This window comes from Engystomops pustulosus, chromosome 7, assembly GCF_040894005.1.
Source record: "Engystomops pustulosus chromosome 7, aEngPut4.maternal, whole genome shotgun sequence".
NCBI lineage: Eukaryota > Metazoa > Chordata > Amphibia > Anura > Leptodactylidae > Engystomops > Engystomops pustulosus.
The window spans coordinates 1848841-1874929 of NC_092417.1; the positions used below are offsets into that span (position 1 = coordinate 1848841).

At 51.0% G+C, this 26089-nt stretch overlaps 1 protein-coding gene across 5 annotated transcripts in view; it reads left to right on the forward strand.

The window, feature by feature from the left end:
• CGN (cingulin) overlaps window positions 1-26089 on the forward strand; it is a 70379-nt gene that overhangs the window by 43356 nt on the left and 934 nt on the right. For 4 of the 5 annotated variants that reach the window (XM_072114444.1, XM_072114441.1, XM_072114440.1 and 1 more), the window contains exons 2-21: window positions 9143-10221; window positions 10296-10378; window positions 10460-10529; window positions 10713-10811; window positions 16746-16888; window positions 17214-17352; window positions 17581-17793; window positions 17974-18122; window positions 18325-18466; window positions 18537-18749; window positions 21294-21506; window positions 21579-21785; window positions 21925-22182; window positions 22444-22614; window positions 22841-23002; window positions 24430-24519; window positions 24782-24865; window positions 25461-25579; window positions 25717-25825; window positions 25900-26063. In XM_072114444.1, coding sequence (XP_071970545.1) covers window positions 9154-10221; window positions 10296-10378; window positions 10460-10529; window positions 10713-10811; window positions 16746-16888; window positions 17214-17352; window positions 17581-17793; window positions 17974-18122; window positions 18325-18466; window positions 18537-18749; window positions 21294-21506; window positions 21579-21785; window positions 21925-22182; window positions 22444-22614; window positions 22841-23002; window positions 24430-24519; window positions 24782-24865; window positions 25461-25579; window positions 25717-25825; window positions 25900-26063 — 3896 coding nt within the window. In that variant the 5' untranslated portion in view covers window positions 9143-9153. The remainder of the gene's footprint in view (window positions 1-9142; window positions 10222-10295; window positions 10379-10459; window positions 10530-10712; window positions 10812-16745; window positions 16889-17213; window positions 17353-17580; window positions 17794-17973; window positions 18123-18324; window positions 18467-18536; window positions 18750-21293; window positions 21507-21578; window positions 21786-21924; window positions 22183-22443; window positions 22615-22840; window positions 23003-24429; window positions 24520-24781; window positions 24866-25460; window positions 25580-25716; window positions 25826-25899; window positions 26064-26089) is intronic. The other variant, XM_072114445.1, reaches the window with a different exon arrangement.

Sequence of the window (26089 nt, forward strand, 5' to 3'; positions counted from 1 at the left end):
ATATCACTGCTGGACTGTAATAAGATGTGATATCAGCTCCTCCTCTTATATCACTGCTGGAGTGTAATAAGATGTGATATCAGCTCCTCCCCTTATATCACTGCTGGACTGTAATAAGATGTGATATCAGCTCCTCCTCTTATATCACTGCTGGAGTGTAATAAGATGGGATGATATCAGCTCCTCCCCTTATATCACTGCTGGAGTGTAATAAGATGTGATATCAGCTCCTCCTCTTATATCACTGCTGGACTGTAATAAGATGTGATATCAGCTCCTCCCCTTATATCACTGCTGGAGTGTAATAAGATGTGATATCAGCTCCTCCTCTTATATCACTGCTGGAGTGTAATAAGATGTGATATCAGCTCCTCCCCTTATATCACTGCTGGACTGTAATAAGATGTGATATCAGCTCCTCCCCTTATATCACTGCTGGACTGTAATAAGATGTGATATCAGCTCCTCCTCTTATATCACTGCTGGACTGTAATAAGATGTGATATCAGCTCCTCCCCTTATATCACTGCTGGACTGTAATAAGATGTGATATCAGCTCCTCCCCTTATATCACTGCTGGAGTGTAATAAGATGGGATGATATCAGCTCCTCCTCTTATATCACTGCTGGACTGTAATAAGATGTGATATCAGCTCCTGCTCTTATATCACTGCTGGAGTGTAATAAGATGTGATATCAGCTCCTCCTCTTATATCACTGCTGGACTGTAATAAGATGGGATATCAGCTCCTCCCCTTATATCACTGCTGGACTGTAATAAGATGTGATATCAGCTCCTGCTTTTATATCACTGCTGGACTGTAATAAGATGTGATATCAGCTCCTCCCCTTATATCACTGCTGGACTGTAATAAGATGTGATATCAGCTCCTCCCCTTATATCACTGCTGGACTGTAATAAGATGTGATATCAGCTCCTCCCCTTATATCACTGCTGGACTGTAATAAGATGTGATATCAGCTCCTCCTCTTATATCACTGCTGGACTGTAATAAGATGTGATATCAGCTCCTCCTCTTATATCACTGCTGGACTGTAATAAGATGTGATATCAGCTCCTCCCCTTATATCACTGCTGGAGTGTAATAAGATGTGATGATATCAGCTCCTCCCCTTATATCACTGCTGGACTGTAATAAGATGGGATGATATCAGCTCCTCCTCTTATATCACTGCTGGACTGTAATAAGATGTGATATCAGCTCCTCCCCTTATATCACTGCTGGACTGTAATAAGATGTGATATCAGCTCCTCCTCTTATATCACTGCTGGACTGTAATAAGATGTGATATCAGCTCCTCCTCTTATATCACTGCTGGACTGTAATAAGATGTGATATCAGCTCCTCCCCTTATATCACTGCTGGAGTGTAATAAGATGGGATGATATCAGCTCCTCCTCTTATATCACTGCTGGACTGTAATAAGATGTGATATTAGCTCCTCCTCTTATATCACTGCTGGAGTGTAATAAGATGTGATATCAGCTCCTCCTCTTATATCACTGCTGGACTGTAATAAGATGTGATATCAGCTCCTCCCCTTATATCACTGCTGGACTGTAATAAGATGTGATATCAGCTCCTCCCCTTATATCACTGCTGGACTGTAATAAGATGGGATGATATCAGCTCCTCCTCTTATGTCACTGCTGGAGTGTAATAAGATGTGATGATATCAGCTCCTCCTCTTATATCACTGCTGGAGTGTAATAAGATGTGATATCAGCTCCTCCTCTTATATCACTGCTGGAGTGTAATAAGATGTGATATCAGCTCCTCCTCTTATATCACTGCTGGACTGTAATAAGATGTGATATCAGCTCCTCCCCTTATATCACTGCTGGACTGTAATAAGATGTGATATCAGCTCCTCCTCTTATATCACTGCTGGACTGTAATAAGATGGGATGATATCAGCTCCTCCTCTTATATCACTGCTGGACTGTAATAAGATGTGATATCAGCTCCTCCTCTTATATCACTGCTGGACTGTAATAAGATGGAATGATAACAGCTCCTCCTCTTATATCACTGCTGGAGTGTAATAAGATGTGATATCAGCTCCTCCTCTTATATCACTGCTGGACTGTAATAAGATGTGATATCAGCTCCTCCTCTTATATCACTGCTGGACTGTAATAAGATGTGATATCAGCTCCTCCCCTTATATCACTGCTGGAGTGTAATAAGATGGGATGATATCAGCTCCTCCTCTTATATCACTGCTGGACTGTAATAAGATGTGATATCAGCTCCTCCTCTTATATCACTGCTGGAGTGTAATAAGATGGGATATCAGCTCCTCCCCTTATATCACTGCTGGACTGTAATAAGATGTGATGATATCAGCTCCTCCTCTTATATCACTGCTGGACTGTAATAAGATGTGATATCAGCTCCTCCTCTTATATCACTGCTGGACTGTAATAAGATGTGATATCAGCTCCTCCTCTTATATCACTGCTGGAGTGTAATAAGATGTGATATCAGCTCCTCCCCTTATATCACTGCTGGACTGTAATAAGATGTGATATCAGCTCCTCCCCTTATATCACTGCTGGAGTGTAATAAGATGGGATGATATCAGCTCCTCCTCTTATATCACTGCTGGAGTGTAATAAGATGGGATGATATCAGCTCCTCCCCTTATATCACTGCTGGAGTGTAATAAGATGTGATGATATCAGCTCCTCCTCTTATATCACTGCTGGACTGTAATAAGATGTGATATCAGCTCCTCCTCTTATATCACTGCTGGACTGTAATAAGATGTGATATCAGCTCCTCCCCTTATATCACTGCTGGACTGTAATAAGATGGGATATCAGCTCCTCCTCTTATATCACTGCTGGACTGTAATAAGATGTGATATCAGATCCTCCTCTTATATCACTGCTGGAGTGTAATAAGATGTGATATCAGCCCCTCCTCTTATATCACTGCTGGACTGTAATAAGATGTGATATCAGCTCCTCCTCTTATATCACTGCTGGAGTGTAATAAGATGGGATGATATCAGCTCCTCCTCTTATATCACTGCTGGACTGTAATAAGATGTGATATCAGCTCCTCCTCTTATATCACTGCTGGACTGTAATAAGATGTGATATCAGCTCCTCCCCTTATATCACTGCTGGAGTGTAATAAGATGTGATATCAGCTCCTCCTCTTATATCACTGCTGGACTGTAATAAGATGTGATATCAGCTCCTCCTCTTATATCACTGCTGGACTGTAATAAGATGTGATATCAGCTCCTCCTCTTATATCACTGCTGGACTGTAATAAGATGTGATATCAGCTCCTCCTCTTATATCACTGCTGGAGTGTAATAAGATGGGATGATATCAGCTCCTCCTCTTATATCACTGCTGGAGTGTAATAAGATGGGATGATATCAGCTCCTCCCCTTATATCACTGCTGGAGTGTAATAAGATGTGATATCAGCTCCTCCTCTTATATCACTGCTGGACTGTAATAAGATGTGATATCAGCTCCTCCCCTTATATCACTGCTGGAGTGTAATAAGATGTGATATCAGCTCCTCCTCTTATATCACTGCTGGACTGTAATAAGATGTGATATCAGCTCCTCCTCTTATATCACTGCTGGACTGTAATAAGATGTGATATCAGCTCCTCCTCTTATATCACTGCTGGACTGTAATAAGATGTGATATCAGCTCCTCCTCTTATATCACTGCTGGAGTGTAATAAGATGGGATGATATCAGCTCCTCCTCTTATATCACTGCTGGAGTGTAATAAGATGGGATGATATCAGCTCCTCCCCTTATATCACTGCTGGAGTGTAATAAGATGTGATATCAGCTCCTCCTCTTATATCACTGCTGGACTGTAATAAGATGGGATGATATCAGCTCCTCCCCTTATATCACTGCTGGAGTGTAATAAGATGTGATATCAGCTCCTCCCCTTATATCACTGCTGGAGTGTAATAAGATGTGATATCAGCTCCTCCTCTTATATCACTGCTGGACTGTAATAAGATGGGATGATATCAGCTCCTCCCCATATATCACTGCTGGACTGTAATAAGATGTGATATCAGCTCCTCCTCTTATATCACTGCTGGACTGTAATAAGATGTGATATCAGCTCCTCCTCTTATATCACTGCTGGACTGTAATAAGATGTGATATCAGCTCCTCCTCTTATATCACTGCTGGACTGTAATAAGATGTGATATCAGCTCCTCCTCTTATATCACTGCTGGAGTGTAATAAGATGTGATATCAGCTCCTCCTCTTATATCACTGCTGGACTGTAATAAGATGTGATATCAGCTCCTCCCCTTATATCACTGCTGGACTGTAATAAGATGTGATATCAGCTCCTCCCCTTATATCACTGCTGGACTGTAATAAGATGTGATATCAGCTCATCCCCTTATATCACTGCTGGAGTGTAATAAGATGTGATATCAGCTCCTCCTCTTATATCACTGCTGGAGTGTAATAAGATGGGATGATATCAGCTCCTCCTCTTATATCACTGCTGGACTGTAATAAGATGTGATATCAGCTCCTCCCCTTATATCACTGCTGGAGTGTAATAAGATGTGATATCAGCTCCTCCTCTTATATCACTGCTGGAGTGTAATAAGATGTGATATCAGCTCCTCCTCTTATATCACTGCTGGACTGTAATAAGATGTGATGATATCAGCTCCTCCTCTTATATCACTGCTGGAGTGTAATAAGATGTGATATCAGCTCCTCCTCTTATGTCACTGCTGGACTGTAATAAGATGTGATATCAGCTCCTCCCCTTATATCACTGCTGGACTGTAATAAGATGTGATATCAGCTCCTCCCCTTATATCACTGCTGGAGTGTAATAAGATGTGATATCAGCTCCTCCTCTTATATCACTGCTGGACTGTAATAAGATGTGATGATATCAGCTCCTCCCCTTATATCACTGCTGGAGTGTAATAAGATGTGATGATATCAGCTCCTCCTCTTATATCACTGCTGGACTGTAATAAGATGTGATATCAGCTCCTCCTCTTATATCACTGCTGGACTGTAATAAGATGTGATATCAGCTCCTCCTCTTATATCACTGCTGGAGTGTAATAAGATGTGATATCAGCTCCTCCCCTTATATCACTGCTGGACTGTAATAAGATGTGATATCAGCTCCTCCCCTTATATCACTGCTGGAGTGTAATAAGATGTGATATCAGCTCCTCCTCTTATATCACTGCTGGACTGTAATAAGATGTGATGATATCAGCTCCTCCCCTTATATCACTGCTGGACTGTAATAAGATGTGATATCAGCTCCTCCTCTTATGTCACTGCTGGACTGTAATAAGATGTGATATCAGCTCCTCCTCTTATATCACTGCTGGAGTGTAATAAGATGTGATATCAGCTCCTCCTCTTATATCACTGCTGGAGTGTAATAAGATGTGATATCAGCTCCTCCCCTTATATCACTGCTGGACTGTAATAAGATGTGATATCAGCTCCTCCTCTTATATCACTGCTGGAGTGTAATAAGATGTGATATCAGCTCCTCCTCTTATATCACTGCTGGACTGTAATAAGATGTGATATCAGCTCCTCCCCTTATATCACTGCTGGACTGTAATAAGATGTGATATCAGCTCCTCCTCTTATATCACTGCTGGACTGTAATAAGATGTGATATCAGCTCCTCCCCTTATATCACTGCTGGACTGTAATAAGATGTGATATCAGCTCCTCCTCTTATATCACTGCTGGACTGTAATAAGATGGGATGATATCAGCTCCTCCTCTTATATCACTGCTGGACTGTAATAAGATGTGATATCAGCTCCTCCCCTTATATCACTGCTGGACTGTAATAAGATGTGATATCAGCTCCTCCTCTTATATCACTGCTGGACTGTAATAAGATGTGATATCAGCTCCTCCCCTTATATTACTGCTGGACTGTAATAAGATGTGATATCAGCTCCTCCTCTTATATCACTGCTGGAGTGTAATAAGATGTGATATCAGCTCCTCCTCTTATATCACTGCTGGACTGTAATAAGATGGGATGATATCAGCAGGGGTACCGGGGACACGGGTCAGAGATTGGGGCCTACCAGTTATGTGACATCCAGAGAGAGCAGAGTGCAGGCCTGGAGATCGCATGTACAATGAGGGAATCTGGGGAATACTGCAGAGGGGGGGCGCTGGCAGGGGTACCGGGGACACGGGTCAGAGATTGGGTCCTACCAGTTATGTGACATCCAGAGAGAGCAGAGTGCAGGCCTGGAGATCGCATGTACAATGAGGGAATCTGGGGAATACTGCAGAGGGGGGGGCTGGCAGGGGTACCGGGGACACGGGTCAGAGATTGGGTCCTACCAGTTATGTGACATCCAGAGAGAGCAGAGTGCAGGCCTGGAGATCGCATGTACAATGAGGGAATCTGGGGAATACTGCAGAGGGGGGGCGCTGGCAGGGGTACCGGGGACACGGGTCAGAGATTGGGTCCTACCAGTTATGTGACATCCAGAGAGAGCAGAGTGCAGGCCTGGAGATCGCATGTACAATGAGGGAATCTGGGGAATACTGCAGAGGGGGGGCGCTGGCAGGGGTACCGGGGACACGGGTCAGAGATTGGGTCCTACCAGTTATGTGACATCCAGAGAGAGCAGAGTGCAGGCCTGGAGATCGCATGTACAATGAGGGAATCTGGGGAATACTGCAGAGGGGGGGCGCTGGCAGGGGTACCGGGGACACGGGTCAGAGATTGGGTCCTACCAGTTATGTGACATCCAGAGAGAGCAGAGTGCAGGCCTGGTGATCGCATGTACAATGAGGGAATCTGGGGAATACTGCAGAGGGGGGGGCGCTGGCAGGGGTACCGGGGACACGGGTCAGAGATTGGGTCCTACCAGTTATGTGACATCCAGAGAGAGCAGAGTGCAGGCCTGGAGATCGCATGTACAATGAGGGAATCTGGGGAATACTGCAGAGGGGGGGCGCTGGCAGGGGTACCGGGGACACGGGTCAGAGATTGGGGCCTACCAGTTATGTGACATCCAGAGAGAGCAGAGTGCAGGCCTGGTGATCGCATGTACAATGAGGGAATCTGGGGAATACTGCAGAGGGGGGGCGCTGGCAGGGGTACCGGGGACACGGGTCAGAGATTGGGTCCTACCAGTTATGTGACATCCAGAGAGAGCAGAGTGCAGGCCTGGAGATCGCATGTACAATGAGGGAATCTGGGGAATACTGCAGAGGGGGGGGCTGGCAGGGGTACCGGGGACACGGGTCAGAGATTGGGTCCTACCAGTTATGTGACATCCAGAGAGAGCAGAGTGCAGGCCTGGAGATCGCATGTACAATGAGGGAATCTGGGGAATACTGCAGAGGGGGGGCGCTGGCAGGGGTACCGGGGACACGGGTCAGAGATTGGGTCCTACCAGTTATGTGACATCCAGAGAGAGCAGAGTGCAGGCCTGGAGATCGCATGTACAATGAGGGAATCTGGGGAATACTGCAGAGGGGGGCGCTGGCAGGGGTACCGGGGACACGGGTCAGAGATTGGGTCCTACCAGTTATGTGACATCCAGAGAGAGCAGAGTGCAGGCCTGGAGATCGCATGTACAATGAGGGAATCTGGGGAATACTGCAGAGGGGGGGCGCTGGCAGGGGTACCGGGGACACGGGTCAGAGATTGGGTCCTACCAGTTATGTGACATCCAGAGAGAGCAGAGTGCAGGCCTGGAGATCGCATGTACAATGAGGGAATCTGGGGAATACTGCAGAGGGGGGGGCTGGCAGGGGTACCGGGGACACGGGTCAGAGATTGGGTCCTACCAGTTATGTGACATCCAGAGAGAGCAGAGTGCAGGCCTGGAGATCGCATGTACAATGAGGGAATCTGGGGAATACTGCAGAGGGGGGCGCTGGCAGGGGTACCGGGGACACGGGTCAGAGATTGGGTCCTACCAGTTATGTGACATCCAGAGAGAGCAGAGTGCAGGCCTGGAGATCGCATGTACAATGAGGGAATCTGGGGAATACTGCAGAGGGGGGGGCTGGCAGGGGTACCGGGGACACGGGTCAGAGATTGGGTCCTACCAGTTATGTGACATCCAGAGAGAGCAGAGTGCAGGCCTGGAGATCGCATGTACAATGAGGGAATCTGGGGAATACTGCAGAGGGGGGCGCTGGCAGGGGTACCGGGGACACGGGTCAGAGATTGGGTCCTACCAGTTATGTGACATCCAGAGAGAGCAGAGTGCAGGCCTGGAGATCGCATGTACAATGAGGGAATCTGGGGAATACTGCAGAGGGGGGGGCTGGCAGGGGTACCGGGGACACGGGTCAGAGATTGGGTCCTACCAGTTATGTGACATCCAGAGAGAGCAGAGTGCAGGCCTGGAGATCGCATGTACAATGAGGGAATCTGGGGAATACTGCAGAGGGGGGGCGCTGGCTGGGGGACACGGGTCAGAGATTGGGTCCTACCAGTTATGTGACATCCAGAGAGAGCAGAGTGCAGGCCTGGTGATCGCATGTACAATGAGGGAATCTGGGGAATACTGCAGAGGGGGGCGCTGGCAGGGGTACCGGGGACACGGGTCAGAGATTGGGTCCTACCAGTTATGTGACATCCAGAGAGAGCAGAGTGCAGGCCTGGAGATCGCATGTACAATGAGGGAATCTGGGGAATACTGCAGAGGGGGGCGCTGGCAGGGGGACAGGGGACACGGGTCAGAGATTGGGTCCTACCAGTTATGTGACATCCAGAGAGAGCAGAGTGCAGGCCTGGAGATCGCATGCACAATGAGGGAATCTGGGGAATGCACCTGTTGCAGCCGCAGGCTACAGCCCATTCACATGCAGTCACGGGAAAATATGCAGTGGACCCAGTTTCTGGTTGTGTGGCTCCTCCCACGTGACACGAGGCAGAGCCTTTTGTTGGTTGATGTGACTATTGTGGATCTGCTTCTGATCAGGTATAAGTCCTGGCACATGTCGGGCCGGTGTCACAGAGGGTGACGAGGTCCGCAGTACCGTGTTTGTGTGGTTCTGATGGACCAGCCTCGCTGTAGGTGACTCGTCTCCTGGTCCTCAACTTGTTCTGTCTTTCCTCCTGCAGACGTGTGGTGAATGGAAGGACGTGTTCATGGGGACATGGCTGAGCAGCACTTGCCTGTGGGTCAGGGGGTCCAGATCCGCTTCATCGATAACCTCACAGAGAACCGGAAGCCCAATCGCATAAGGTCCAAGCAGGACTCGTACGGGGTGGCCATCCGCGTCCAGGGCATAGACGGGCAGCCTTTTGTGGTTCTCAACAGCGGAGACAAAGCCAAATCTTCCTACGGTGTTCAGATCAAATCCAACAACGACTATGGGAACACCTCTCCGAGCTCCGCGCCCGAGTACCAAGGACTCTCCACCAAGGCAAACCGCACAATCCACTCCATCAGCTCCGAGTCTGACATGCCAGAAAACCCCTACAGCAACCGGACCTACCGCCAGACCGGGTCTCATTACAGCAGTACTTCAGACGAGGAGCAGAACTCCAGGCCCCGCGGCAAGCCACGAGCCCTACAGTCCGGCCGCAGGGAGGAGCTCCGCAGGTCCCAGTCCCATGGCTCTCTACTGGATGCCGAGATGGAGGACTCGTACGGCTACGACGGCCACTACAGTGAGCGCTCCTCCACCCTGGACACCACATACTCCCAATCATCGGGCAGCCGCGGGAGCCTGAGGACCATGGGCAACGGAGAGAACACAACTGGGAAATATAAGCCGGCAACTAGTCAACAACCTACCTCCTTCTCCACGTCTCAGCAAAGGAAGAACGGACTCTCGACGTCTTCCTCACCGAAGCTGCCGAGCGAAGACATCGACACCAAGCCGCTCTCTTCAGTGGACACCTTGATCAATAAGTTTGATAATAAGGTCCAGATGAGAGGAAGGACTGCGAGGAGGAGCCAGGCGCTGAAAGACGAGCGCAAGCGATCGCAGAGCCTGGACGGACGGCGGTCTCACCACGACACGGCCGACTACAGGGAAGTACAGACCATGGAACAGGGACGCCTCTCCAACAAGCAGTCGTCTATAGAGAGAGAGGACATCAACAAGACCCGGCTGACGAAGGAATGGCTGGCGCAGACGGTGGAAGAGCCGCTCTCTCAGACGCAGCAGAGGACGCTTCAGTCAGAGCTGCAGGTATGGTGACGTGCCGGGTGACCCAGTGTCTCAGTATTATCATATAACTAACACTGTCCCCATCTCACTCGTAGCTAAAGAGCACCCCGGACCTCCTGAAGGACCAGCAGCAAGACGACCCCACCCGCGAGATGATCTACAGCATCCTCCGGGACGGGTCAGTGCTCTGAGATAACCCCATCACACTATCCAGGTCATATTCTGTATGTCCGTCTAAAGTCGTGTGCCGTTCACTTAGGTCTAATGAGAGCGACGCCTCCCTGCGCAAAAAGACGAGTCTGCTTCTCGAGAAGATCCAGTCCTTCCAAGTAAGGCGTGCATGAATCATCTGCAGATCTTCACCCTTCTTGTCTTGTCTCACATTGAAGTCATCGGGTCCCCGTGATTTGTAGGGACCTGGCACCTATATTATGTTACCTTCTCCCCCCCTATCGGGAGAGAGGGGTCCGGCATATTGAGTTTGTTGTATAACCTTGGTGATATCTCTGTAGGCCTCCCCAGGAGATGACAGCAGGACGTTGGCCTCTCAGAAGAAGGAGCTGGAGAGGAGATTGTCCGAACTACAGCAGCAGCTGGACGCCGAGATAAAGGTAAGAAAAGTGACAGCCCCCTATCTCCTGGTATACACCTACCCCAAAATATGGGATATGCCCTCCCCCTGTCCTGTAATGTGGGGACCGATCCACCCCCCCCCCCCCCTGTCCTGTAATGTGGGGACTGATCCACCCCAACGTGCTGTAATGTGAATGTCCCATGCATCCTAAGGAAAGCATCTCCAGCCCTATTCCATTACAACATGCCCATCGGGAACTATCCTCCTACCTTTCCTCCTATAAACTTCAATCTGGATTCAGACCCAATCTCTCCACTGAAACTGCCCTAAATAACCAGGCAGGACACCACTACTCTGCTCTCCTCATTCATGATCACTTCTCTGCCTTCAACACAGTTGACAATTTTCTGCTGCTAAATTCTCTAACTCAACCATCAGTGTCTATTACTCTCACATCTTCAGCTCCTAGGACCCCTACTCTTCTCCATCTACACCTCTGTCCTAGGACTCCTATTCTTCTCCATCTACACCACTGGCCTAGGACTCCTACTCTTCTCCATCTACACCTCTGTCCTAGGACTCCTACTCTTCTCCATCTACACCTCTGTCCTAGGACTCCTACTCTTCTCCATTTACACCTCTGTCCTAGGACTCCTACTCTTCTCCATCTACACCTCTGACCTAGGACTCATACTCTTCTCCATCTACACCTCTGTCCTAGGACTCCTACTCTTCTCCATCTACACCACTGGTCTAGGACTCCTACTCTTCTCCATCTACACCTCTGTCCTAGGACTCCTACTCTTCTCCATCTACACCACTGGTCTAGGACTCCTACTCTTCTCCATCTACACCTCTGTTCTAGGACTCCTACTCTTCTCCTTCTACACCTCTGTCCTAGGACTCCTACTCTTCTCCATCTACACCACTGGTCTAGGACTCCTACTCTTCTCCATCTACACCTCTGTTCTAGGACTCCTACTCTTCTCCTTCTACACCTCTGTCCTAGGACTCCTACTCTTCTCCATCTACACCTCTATCCTAGGACTCCTACTCTTCTCCATCTACACCTCTGTCCTAGGACCCCTACTCTTCTCCATCTACACCTCTGTCCTAGGACTCCTACTCTTCTCCATCTACACCACTGGCCTAGGACTCCTACTCTTCTCCATCTACACCTCTGTCCTAGGACTCCTACTCTTCTCCATCTAAACCTCTGGCCTAGGACTCCTACTCTTCTCCATCTACACCTCTGTCCTAGGACTCCTACTCTTCTCCATCTACACCACTGGTCTAGGACTCCTACTCTTCTCCATCTACACCTCTGTCCTAGGACCCCTACTCTTCTCCATCTACACCTCTGTCCTAGGACTCCTATTCTTCTCCATCTACACCACTGGCCTAGGACTCCTACTCTTCTCCATCTACACCTCTGTCCTAGGACCCCTACTCCTCTCCATCTACACCTCTGTCCTAGGACTCCTATTCTTCTCCATCTACACCACTGGCCTAGGACTCCTACTTTTCTCCATCTACACCTCTGTCCTAGGACTCCTACTCTTCTCCATCTACACCACTGGTCTAGGACTCCTACTCTTCTCCATCTACACCTCTGTCCTAGGACCCCTACTCTTCTCCATCTACACCTCTGGCCTAGGACTCCTACTCTTCTCCATCTACACCACTGGCCTAGGACTCATACTCTTCTCCATCTACACCTCTGTCCTAGGACTCCTACTCTTCTCCATCTACACCTCTGGTCTAGGACTCCTACTCTTCTCCATCTACACCTCTGTCCTAGGACTCCTACTCTTCTCCCTCTACACCTCTGTCCTACGACTCCTACTCTTCTCCATCTACACCTCTGGCCTAGGACTCCTACTCTTCTCCATCTACACCTCTGGCCTAGGACTCCTACTCTTCTCCATCTACACCTCTGGCCTAGTACTCCTACTCGTCTCCATCTACACCTCTGGCCTAGGACTCCTACTCGTCTCCATCTACACCTCTGGCCTAGGACTCCTACTCTTCCCCATCTACACCTCTGGCCTAGGACTCCTACTCTTCTCCATCTACACCTCTGGCCTAGGACTCCTACTCTTCTCCATCTACACCTCTGTCCTAGGACTCCTACTCTTCTCCATCTACACCTCTGGCCGAGGTCTCCTACTCTTCTCCATCTACACCTCTGTCCTAGGACCCCTACTCTTCTCCATCTACACCTCTGTCCTAGGACTCCTACTCTTCTCCATCTACACCTCTGGCCTAGGACTCCTACTCTTCTCCATCTACACCTCTGTCCTAGGACTCCTACTCTTCTCCATCTACACCTCTGGCCTAGGACTCCTACTCTTCTCCATCTTCACCTCTGTCCTAGGACTCCTACTCTTCTCCATCTACACCTCTGTCCTAGAACTCCTACTCTTCTCCATCTACACCTCTATCCTAGGACTCCTACTCTTCTCCATCTACACCTCTGGCCTAGGACTCCTACTCTTCTCCATCTACACCTCTGGCCTAGGACTCCTACTCTTCTCCATCTACACCTCTGGCCTAGGACTCCTACTCTTCTCCATCTACACCTCTGGCCTAGGACTCCTACTCTTCTCCATCTACACCTCTATCCTAGGACTCCTACTCTTCTCCATCTACACCTCTATCCTAGGACTCCTACTCTTCTCCATCTACACCTCTGGCCTAGGACTCCTACTCTTCTCCATCTACACCTCTGTCCTAGGACTCCTACTCTTCTCCATCTACACCTCTGGTCTAGGACTCCTACTCTTCTCCATCTACACCTCTGTCCTAGGACTCCTACTCTTCTCCATCTACACCTCTGTCCTAGGACCCCTACTCTTCTCCATCTACACCTCTGGCCTAGGACCCCTACTCCTCTCCATCTACACCTCTGGCCTAGGACTCCTACTCCTCTCCATCTACACCTCTGTCCTAAGACTCCTACTCTTCTCCATCTACACCTCTGGTCTAGGACTCCTACTCTTCTCCATCTACACCTCTGTCCTAGGACTCTTACTCTTCTCCATCTACACCTCTGGCCTAGGACTCCTACTCCTCTCCATCTACAACTCTGTCCTAGGACCCCTACTCTTCTCCATCTACACCTCTGTCCTAGGACTCCTACTCTTCTCCATCTACACCTCTGACCCCTACTCTTCTCCATCTACACCTCTGTCCTAGGACCCCTACTCTTCTCCATCTACACCTCTGTCCTAGGACCCCTACTCTTCTCCATCTACACCTCTGTCCTAGGACTCCTACTCTTCTCCATCTACACCTCTGGCCTAGGACTCCTACTCTTCTCCATCTACACCTCTGGCCTAGGACTCCTACTCTTCTCCATCTACACCTCTATCCTAGGACTCCTACTCTTCTCCATCTAGACCTCTGGCCTAGGACTCCTACTCTTCTCCATCTACACCTCTGTCCTAGGACTCCTACTCTTCTCCATCTACACCTCTGGCCAAGGACTTCTACTCTTCTCTATCTACACCTCTGGCCAAGGACTTCTACTCTTCTCTATCTACACCTCTAGCCTAGGACTCCTATTCTTCTCCATCTACACCTCTGGCCTAGGACTCCTACTCTTCTCCATCTACACCTCTGGCCTAGGACTCCTACTCTTCTCCATCTACACCTCTGGCCTAGGACTCCTACTCTTCTCCATCTACACCTCTGTCCTAGGACTCCTACTCTTCTCCATCTACACCTCTGGCCTAGGACTCCTACTCTTCTCCATCTACACCTCTGGCCTAGGACTCCTACTCTTCTCCATCTACACCTCTGTCCTAGGACTCCTACTCTTCTCCATCTACACCTCTGGCCTAGGACTCCTACTCTTCTCCATCTACACCTCTGTCCTAGGACCCCTACTCTTCTCCATCTACACCTCTGTCCTAGGACTCCTACTCTTCTCCATCTACACCTCTGTCCTAGGACCCCTACTCTTCTCCATCTACACCTCTGGTCTAGGACTCCTACTCTTCTCCATCTACATCTCTGGCCTTGGACTCCTACTCTTCTCCCTCTACACCTCTATCCTAGGACCCCTACTCTTCTCCATCTACACCTCTGTCCTAGGACTCCTACTCTTCTCCATCTACACCTCTGACCTAGGACTCCTACTCTTCTCCATCTACACCTCTGGCCTAGGACTCCTACTCCTCTCCATCTACACCTCTGGCCTAGGACTCCTACTCCTCTCCATCTACACCTCTGTCCTAAGACTCCTACTCTTCTCCATCTACATCTCTATCCTAGGACTCCTACTCTTCTCCATCTACACCTCTGGCCTAGGACTCCTACTCTTCTCCATCTACACCTCTGACCTAGGACTCCTACTCTTCTCCATCTACACCTCTGACCTAGGACCCCTACTCTTCTCCATCTACACCTCTGACCTAGGACCCCTACTCTTCTCCATCTACACCTCTGGCCTAGGACCCCTACTCCTCTCCATCTACACCTCTGGCCTAGGACTCCTACTCTTCTCCATCTACACCTCTGTCCTAGGACTCCTACTCTTCTCCATCTACACCTCTGGCCTAGGACTCCTACTCTTCTCCATCTACACCTCTGTCCTAGGACCCCTACTCTTCTCCATCTACACCTCTGTCCTAGGACTCCTACTCTTCTCCATCTACACCTCTGTCCTAGGACCCCTACTCTTCTCCATCTACACCTCTGTCCTAGGACTCCTACTCTTCTCCATCTACACCTCTGGCCTAGGACTCCTACTCTTCTCCATCTACACCTCTGGCCTAGGACTCCTACTCTTCTCCATCTACACCTCTGGCCTAGGACTCCTACTCTTCTCCATCTACACCTCTATCCTAGGACTCCTACTCTTCTCCATCTACACCTCTATCCTAGGACTCCTACTCTTCTCCATCTACACCTCTGGCCTAGGACTCCTACTCTTCTCCATCTACACCTCTGGCCTAGGACTCCTACTCTTCTCCATCTACACCTCTGGCCTAGGACTCCTACTCTTCTCCATCTACACCTCTGGCCTAGGACTCCTACTCTTCTCCATCTACACCTCTGGCCTAGGACTCCTACTCTTCTCCATCTACATCTCTGTCCTAGGACTCCTACTCTTCTCCATCTACACCTCTGACCTAGGACCCCTACTCTTCTCCATCTACACCTCTATCCTAGGACTCCTACTCTTCTCCATCTACACCTCTGGCCTAGGACTCCTACACTTCTCCACCTACACCTCTGGCCTAGGACTCCTACTCTTCTCCATCTACACCTCTGGCCTAGGACTCCTACTCTTCTCCATCTACACCCCTGGCTTAGTAAGTCTTTATTGCTCTCTATCCCTCCTTTGCAGACAACAGTTCTATATTTCGGGTATCTCCCGAGCATTGATTAGCTGTATCCTCCTTCTCTTCCTGTTTATCAAAACTTAACATGGACCAAATGGAGCTCATCGTGTTTCCTCCACCTAACACATCCCTGCCCCCAGACCTGACCATCACAACCCATGGCTCCACACTCTCCTCAGTCCTTAATGTCCACTACCTTGGAGTCTTCTCCTTCAAGCCTCACAACCAGGCCCTTACTACAACCTACGTCTCGAGAACATCTCTCACCTCCCACCCTTCCTTATTCCCTGCCCTCCTCATCTCCCGCTTGGACTCCTGCAATATAGTAATCTGCCAGTCTCTTCACTGGTTCCCATTATGCGGAGTTCTCAGTATACAATACTAATGGTGACTTACTAAGCCGTCCACCTCCTGTCCCCCCCATATATCTCGCTAATACCATCCCACATGTAATCTCCGCTCCTCGGGAGAGCAGAGGACCTTCAGCTTCACTTCTGTGTTACTGAATGTAGAGCAGAATGTGATGATCTACCCCTGCCCTGTGCCGTGGTGACTTCTATACCCCCCCCCCCCCTCCCCGACGTCTTGACTCGTGGTCACCCGTATCTGTTGTTTTGCAGCAAAGGATAAGGCAGGAGGCGTCTCGCCCAAAGGCCTCGACCCAGAGACTGGAGATCCAGCTGGAAGAGGCTGTGGAGGAATGTAAGAAGCTGAAGGAACTTCTGGAGAAGAAGAAGAACGAGCTGAACGCCATGTCTCAGGAGTAGGTCATGGACCTGGTGGTCACTGGGGTGGGGGGGAAGAAATAAAACCTCTACGTGTACAGCTTCCCGCTGGGTTATTATATAACGCTCTTATATTCCATACGGTGAGACCGTGCAGAGATCTAGGAGTATATAGATCTGTCTGCATCATACGGTGTGTGGCGCCCCCTGTAGGCACATCAGGTGTACTGCAGACAATGACATCATGCGCAGTGTTGTGATCCATCGTTGTGTTTTGGGAATGGGTTGGAATGTGTAGTAGCCCCCCTGTACCTGTGGGGGGCGCCGTGTAGTACTGGATCACATAATTGTTCTCATTGTCAGGTTGATAGAAATTCGGATGAGCAAAGAGCAGGTGGAAACAAAACTGCGGTCGCTGGAGGGAAAACTACAAGATGCCAGGGAAGAGGTCAACCAGCTGCGTGTGCAGGGAGCGAGCGGGGACAAGCAGGCCCTGCTGAAGGTAACGCTGCCCCCCGGGACCCCCTTCTTTCTGAGCCTGACTCCTCCGCTTGCTTCAGCTGCTGATACAAGAGCCTGTTTTACATTGCTGGCTAAAACAGAGCCTGTGCCTCTTCACTAACGTGCGCCTCCGCCATGAGGCCCATTTACCGGCAGGCCCCTCGTGCACCAGGCTGCTCAGTATGAAATGCCCATGTCCGCTCCCACCAAACTCCCTCCGCCCCTCTAGGAGCTGCACGAAATGCAGGAGGAGTTGGATGCGGTTCTGCAGGGTCGGTACAAGCAGGACGAGCTGCTGAGACAGAAGGACCGAGAACTGACCGCCCTGAAGGGGGCGCTGAAAGACGAGGTGGCCAACCATGACCAGGAGCTGGAGCGGGTCAGGCAGCAGTACCAGAACGACGTGCAGCAGCTGAGGAGGAACATGGACAACGTCTCCCAGGTACAGCGGAGACGCCTGCGGCCTGGTCTGCTGCAGCACTCAGCCTATCCCCCATCATCCTCTTCTTCTCCCGCCACATTAACCCTTACTATGCACCTCTCCTCCTTCCTCCATCATTCCTGCTATGCCACCTCCGTCCTGTGTCCCCCTCCTGTAGTTCCTTGTGTTGCTCCCCCCCAGGACCAGCTGAGCCTGGAGTCTGAGCGTCAGAAGATAAACCAAGTGGTGAGGAACCTGCAGCGCGAGCTGGAGGAGAGCGGAGAGGAGATCAACCAGTGGAAGGAAATGTTCCAGAAGAATAAGGACGAGCTCCGCAAAACCAAGGAGCAGTGAGTACCAGGAGACCCGACAGAACCTCGCGCTGACCCCCTGTAACCTTATTGTTCCATCTACATTACCCATTGTCAGGGCTTGGTTTTTGTGGAATGGCTGTAGTTCTCAGTGGCAGCTCATAGATTGTTCCTTTATGACCGAGTAACCCCATATATTCCCCTATAACCCTATATAATCCAGGGATTTCTTTGTTTTTAGGGTTCTACAGTTGAAGCTGGAGAAAGAGGAGTCTGAAGACGAGTTGAACGAGATGAAGAATCGCTTCTCGCTGGTGCAGTCGGAGCTGGAGCAGGTGAAGAAAGGCTCGGTGGATGCTGGAGAAGCCGAGGGCAATAAGAAGGTAAGGGCCGGAGACTGTCCTCGGACCCGACCCCCATCGTCCCCCATCCTCATGTTCTCATTACCTGCAGGAGCTGCAGCGGTTCACAGAGCAGGTGAAGCAGCTGCTGCAGGAGAAGCAGAGACTGGAGGAGACTCTGCGCCAGCGAGACCGGGAGCTGTCTGCCCTGAAGGGGGCGCTGAAGGATGAAGTGTCCAGCCACGACCACGACCTGGAACAACTACGAGAACAGTACAACCGCGAGCTGCAGCAATCCAAGAAAGAGTACGAGGAGCACATGAGGGTGAGGACAGGGCACAAACATAACTGGGCGGACCTCCCTCCATATGTATATATAATGGCCATCAAATATTATAACATAAACAGTGACCCCCTAATGAGGACCGTGCTGCCCCCAGAATAAGAATATATACACCGAGTCCCCCACAACTTATAACATAGTGCCTGAATAAATTATCACATGGTACATAAATACAAAACCAGAAGCAGGCTTAGTATAGACTTCCACCAGAACCAAGCTCAGTGTAGAAATAAAGCACCAGAACTGAGCTCTGTACAGAAATGCAGCCCCAAAAAACGAGCTCTGTTCAGAAATACAGGATTGGAACTGAGCTCAGTGGAGAAATACAGCACCAGAACTGAGCTTAGTGTAGAAATACAGCACCAAAACTCAGTTCTGATGATAAATACAGCTCCACAACTGATCTTGGTGTAGAAATACAGCATCAGAACAGAGCTTGGTACAGAAATACAGCACCAGAACCAAGCTCAGTGTAGAAATACAGCATTAGAGCCAAGCTCTGTACAAAAAATATGGCGCCGGAACCAAGCTCTGTACAGAAATATGGCGCCGGAACCAAGCTCTGTACAGAAATATGGCGCCGGAACCAAGCTCTGTACAGAAATATGGTGCCGGAACCAAGCTCTGTACAGAAATATGGTGCCCGAACCAAGCTCTGTACAGAAATATGGTGCCCGAAGCAAGCTCTGTACAGAAATATGCCGCCGGAACCAAGCTCTGTACAGAAATATGGTGCCCGAACCAAGCTCTGTACAGAAATATGCCGCCGGAACCAAGCTGTGTACAGAAATATGGTGCCCGAACCAAGCTCTGTACAGAAATATAGCACAAGAAACAAGCTCAGTGTCGAAATACAGCACCAGAAACAAGCTCAGTGTCGAAATACAGCACCAGAACCGAGCTCAGTGTACAAATACAGCACAAGAGCTCTGTACAGAACTACGGTGCCAGAACCAAGCTCTGTACAGAACTACGGTGCCAGAACCAAGCTCTGTACAGAACTACGGTGCCAGAACCAAGCCCTGTAAAGAACTACGGTGCCAGAACCAAGCCCTGTAAAGAACTACGGTGCCAGAACCAAGCCCTGTAAAGAACTACGGTGCCAGAACCAAGCCCTGTAAAGAACTACGGTGCCAGAACCAAGCCCTGTAAAGAACTACGGTGCCAGAACCAAGCCCTGTAAAGAACTACGGTGCCAGAACCAAGCTCGGTGTCGAAATACAGCAATAGGAATGTAAAAGAAACAGAACAGTTGCGCTCACCACCAGGTGCTCAATCCAGGAAAGAGTCTTCCACTTTCACAAGCAAATGCAAGTCCAAAAAAAAAGGGAGTTTGATTGGCACTCACCAGCTCCGTTAAAAATAGTTCAGCTTTATTCATCCAAGATGAGACAATACAAAGTCCAAGGATAAGGTGCACTATTCGTTTTTGCACCTTATCCTTGGACTTTGTATTGTCTCATCTTGGATGAATAAAGCTGAACTATTTTTAACGGAGCTGGTGAGTGCCAATCAAACTCCCTTTTTTTTTGGACTTGCATTTGCTGACGAAATACAGCACCAGAACCGAGCTCAGTGTCAAATTACAGCACCAGAACCGAGCTCGGTGTCAAATTACAGCACCAGAACCGAGCTCGGTGTCAAATTACAGCACCAGAACCGAGCTCAGTGTCAAATTACAGCACCAGAACCGAGCTCAGTGTCAAATTACAGCACCAGAACCGAGCTCAGTGTCAAATTACAGCACCAGAACCGAGCTCAGTGTCAAATTACAGCACCAGAACCGAGCTCGGTGTCAAATTACAGCACCAGAACCGAGCTCGGTGTCAAATTACAGCACCAGAACCGAGCTCGGTGTCAAATTACAGCACCAGAACCGAGCTCGGTGTCAAATTACAGCACCAGAACCGAGCTCGGTGTCAAATTACAGCACCAGAACCGAGCTCGGTGTCAAATTACAGCACCAGAACCGAGCTCGGTGTCAAATTACAGCACCAGAACCGAGCTCGGGGTCGAAATTACAGCACCAGAACCGAGCTCGGGGTCGAAATTACAGCACCAGAACCGAGCTCGGGGTCGAAATTACAGCACCAGAACCGAGTTTTGTGTCGAAATTACAGCACCAGAACCGAGTTTTGTGTCGAAATTACAGCACCAGAACCGAGCTCGGGGTCGAAATTACAGCACCAGAACCGAGTTTTGTGTCGAAATTACAGCACCAGAACCGAGTTTTGTGTCGAAATTACAGCACCAGAACCAGGCTCTGTACAGAAATCCAGCAGCAATATAATGTAAATATCTACGTTGTCGGAAATGAATTCTCATGTATACAGTGCCCCCCCCCCCCCAAATGATTTACATCTATATACTGCCCCTTAAGTAAAATAATAACAGAACACGGTCCTCCTGCTACGGCTTTCCATGCCCCCCCCCACCTGGTAAATCCTGCCCTATGTAAGGAGCAGAGGTCACTAGGATCCTGTGATGTATGAGCTGCCATGGCCTATGGTGCATTGTGTCTCACAGGAGCTGCAGAAGGTCCAGGACCAAGTGAAGCCTCTAACGCAGGAGAAACAGCGGCTGGAGGATACCCTGCACCAGCGGGACCGAGAACTATCTGCCCTAAAGGGGGCACTAAAGGATGAAGTGTCTGGTCACGACCGCGAGTCGGAAAAGCTGCGCGAAAAGTTCAGCAAGGATCTGCAACAAACCAAGAGGGACTACGAGGAGCTCGTGAAGGTGAGGAAACCGGCTGAAGAGCCGGGAGAGGGGGTTGTTGTTCCTCTCAGTTGACCCTCTGTTGTTTTTTAGGTTAAGAAGAAGCTGGAGGACGAGAAGGCCGACGCGGAGCGAATGCGGCAAGTCATGGAGAACAACCTGCAGGAGAGCCGTGACGAGAACGACGACCTCCGCAGAAAGATCCTGGGGCTGGAGGCTCAGGTGAAGGAGCTGAAGACCTTCTGCGATGATCTGCAGAGGGCCGAGACCAGGCTCAAGGACAAAATTGGCAGAATAGAAGTAAGTGTGACTTCGAGATGTCATTTGTCCGTCGCTTCCAAAATTTGGTCAAGATACGGTAGTAAACACTGTTAAAGATGGAGCCTAAACAGCCCGAAAACTGGGCCCACGGTACAATATTGTGTGTTCCCAATTCCAGGCGGAGCGGAAGAGGATGGAGGATTCTCTCGGAGAAGTCACAGACCAAGGCCAAGAGTTTGCTATGGTGAGAAGGGAGCTGGAGAGCCGGCTGGACGAGGCTCAGAGGAACCTCAAGCGTCTGACGCTGGAGTACGAGGAGCTGCAGGAGTGTTACCAGGAGGAGATCCGGCAGAAGGACCAGCTGAAGAAGACCAAGAACGATCTGGAGGAGCAGAAGCGACTGCTCGATAAGTCTATGGATAAACTGACCAGAGAGGTGAGAGCACGAGGGGTGACAGGAGGCGCTGAAGAGGTCTCCCGTAGAAGTAAATGGAGCAGCTGGTCACTTCATCAGTGGGGCATGATATAACTGGAATACCCCTTTAAAGGGGTTGTACCAATCAATTGCTATCCTGGTCCATAGGAGATAACAATGTAATTGGTGGTGGCCCCATCGCCCGTATCTCCACCAGATTATTATCCCCCTACCCTATGGACGATGCATGACCTTCTCTATCTGGTGTCACCTTTTCCTCAGCTGGACAATATGTCAAACGAGTCCCGAGACTCCCTGGAGATGTTACAGAGGCAGCTGGAAGAATACAAGGAGAAGTCTCGCAAGGAGATGAGCGACTCTCAGAAACAAGCCAAGGAGAAAGCAGCCGACGCCGAGAGGCTGCAGGTCAATGTCAGCCGGCTGCAGGAGGAGGTAAGTGCCTGTGCCAGCAGGGGGCGCTCTGATACATCCTAGTATAACAATATAGAAGGGCATCAGCAGGGGCAGAGGCTGAAGCAGGTGCTGCAGGAGGAGGTAAGTGCTGCCAGCAGGGGGCGCTCTTATACATCCTAGTATAATAATACAAGGACATCAGCAGGGGCAGGAGGAGGTAAGTGGTGCCGGTATTACACATCCTAGTATAATATATAATCTGCAGGTGCAGAGGCTGAAGCAGGCGCTGCAGGAGGCGCAGGCTGAGAAGGAGAGCGCCGCGCTGGACAAGGAGCTGCTCGCTCAGAGACTGCAGAGTCTGGAACACGACATCGATTCCAAGAAACGCTTCCAGGATGACCGCTCCAGGCAGGTGAAAGTGCTGGAGGTGAGGAAGGACCCGCTACAGGGACACACAGCAGCACAGAGGATTTCAGTGTGAATTATGTCAGAGGATTTTGTACTGCCAATTAGATCCATACCTGATGTTATTCATGGGGCTTATCGTTGTGGATAATCTCCTAATGCTTATTAGGAAAGTCCTTCTACAATACTACAAGTATTAATCAGGATGGTCCCCTGTCATTGCCGGGCCGGGGGATCCTCCTCTGTAGGGCTCGCTGCTGGCCGGGGGATCCTCTTCTGTAGGGCTCGCTGCCGGGATGGGGGATCCTCTTCTGTAGGGCTCGCTGCCGGGGTCGGGAATCCTCCTCTGTAGGGCTCGCTGCCGGCCGGGGGATCCTCCTCTGTAGGGCTCGCTGCCGGGATGGGGGATCCTCCTCTGTAGGGCTCGCTGCCGGGGTCGGGGATCCTCCTCTGTAGGGCTCGCTGCCGGGGCGGGGGATCCTCCTCTGTAGGGCTCGCTGCCGGGATGGGGGATCCTCCTCTGTAGGGCTCGCTGCCGGGGTCGGGGATCCTCCTCTGTAGGGCTCGCTGCCGGGATGGGGGATCCTCTTCTGTAGGGCTCGCTGCCGGGGCGGGGGATCCTCCTCTGTAGGGCTCGCTGCCCGGCGGGGGATCCTCCTCTGTAGGGCTCGCTGCCCGGCGGGGGATCCTCCTCTGTAGGGCTCGCTGCCCGGCGGGGGATCCTCCTCTGTAGGGTTCGCTGCCCGGCGGGGGATCCTCCTCTGTAGGGCTCGCTGCCGGGGCGGGGGATCCTCCTCTGTAGGGCTCGCTGCCGGGGCGGGGGATCCTCCTCTGTAGGGCTCGCTGCCGGGGCGGGGGATCCTCCTCTGTAGGGCTCGCTGCCGGGGCGGGGGATCCTCCTCTGTAGGGCTCGCTGCCGGGGCGGGGGATCCTCCTCTGTAGGGCTCGCTGCCGGGGCGGGGGATCCTCCTCTGTAGGGCTCGCTGCCGGGGCGGGGGATCCTCCTCTGTAGGGCTCGTTGCCGGGGCGGGGGATCCTCCTCTGTAGGGCTCGCTGCCGGGGCGGGGGATCCTCCTCTGTAGGGCTCGCTGCCGGGGCGGGGGATCCTCCTCTGTAGGGCTCGCTGCTGGCGGGGGATCCTCCTCTGTAGGGCTCGCTGCCCGGCCGGGGGATCCTCCTCTGTAGGGCTCGCTGCCGGACATGGGGGATCCTCCTCTGTAGGGCTCGCTGCTGGGGCGGGGGATCCTCCTCTGTAGGGCTCACTGCCCGGCCGGGGGATCCTCCTCTGTAGGGCTCGCTGCCGGACATGGGGGTTCCTCCTCTGTAGGGCTCGCTGCTGGCGGGGGATCCTCCTCTGTAGGGCTCACTGCTGGCGGGGGATCCTCCTCTGTTGGGGTCTCTGGTCTGTGGGGGATTCTGTGTTATTGATGGAGATTTGTCTCTGCACAGGACAAGGTGAAGCGTCTGGAGGTTGAGCTCGATGAGGAGAAGAATTCGGTGGAGCTTCTCAGTGACCGGGTGAACCGCAGCAGGGACCAGGTAATTCTGCAGAAGAGGGAGGGTCCTGAGGGATAGAGGGACATAAGAGGCGGTGGGGAGGCTGTGAAGAGGCGCCAGACCTGCCCGCGCACATGTAGCATAGCCCCCGCACATTAGGCGTGGATACAACATTACATGGTGGTTCCGATTCTCCCCAGGCCAGGATCGGGCAGCTGCAGATCCATATGTTTTTGGGTCGATGGGCTCAGGGGACTCGTGTTGGGTCGGGTCAGAGGGTCTCATGTCTTCTCGTCCTGTACAGATGGAGCAGTTACGAGCGGAGCTCATGCAGGAGAGGACGAGCCGCCAGGACCTGGAGTGTGATAAGATTTCTCTGGAGAGACAGGTGAGACCTGCAGGGGGCAGTAGTGTCCTGTATTACCCCAGACAATCCCCTCCGTCATCACCTGTGTGCGACTGACGTACATGAGCGTCATGGGATCTTCTGAATAGGAATCTCCCAGTCTCTGTTTAACCCCTTAGATGTCAACAGCGAGAGAATCCCAGGCAATTATCGCAGGTGGAGGCTGAGTGTGGGGCTTTGCCTTCATGTAGGGTCCGGTGATGCCCCCACACATTAGAGCATCGCAGCTCCATGTCACACAGGGGGCCCCGGGGTTGTGTCACAATGTGAGAAATGTGACACAAGTGATGTCACCGCTCCCTGCTGGAGGAATGTTATAGGTCAGGGGTCATACAAGACGTGGCCATGAGGTCGTCATCCACAGGCTTCATAAAGGGCGCATTCACTGCTCCACCCCAGGGTGAGGTCATCTCATCAGACTGCACCTGGCTATATGTTGTGTAGTGACATGAGGCGCCTGGTGCTGTACCCATATAGGTGCCCAGCAGGGTATAGCTATATAGGTGCCCGGTAATGTATGTGCACAGGGGCCTAACCAAGTATAACCACTCAGCCGCCATGTCCTACTGTCTCTCAGAATAAGGAGTTAAAGAACCGCCTGGCAGGACTGGAGGGGCAGCAGAAGCCCAGCGCCAATGTGTCCCAGCTGGAGGCCCGGCTGCAGGAGGTCCAAGAGCGGCTGCAGCTGGAGGATAGGTAAGTCCTTCTCTACACTACGTGGTCATTTACAGGTCGCTCTTTCAACAAACCCTACAATGATTTACAATAAATAGGTGTCGTGACCCAAAACAACACTAGAGCGGCGCCATTCCTGATCTGTGTCTTGTTTCCAGGGAGAAGTCCACCTTACTGTCCTCCAACCGCAAACTGGAGAGGAAACTGAAAGAGCTGAACATCCAGCTGGAAGACGAGAGACTCCAAGTCAACGACCAGAAGGACCAGGTAGGACAAGTGCTGGTTTATGAAGAGCACCTACCCCAGTGCAGCCGTGTGATAAGTTCATGTTATCTTCTCAGCTCAACTTGAGGGTCAAGGCTTTGAAGAGACAGGTGGACGAGGCGGAGGAGGAGATTGAGCGTTTGGAGGGACTGAGGAAGAAAGCCCAACGAGAGCTAGAAGAACAACACGAGATCAACGAGCAGCTCCAGAACCGGCTGAAAGCCGCAGAGAAGGAGGCGCGGTAAGTACAAAACCCACAGAGGCCCG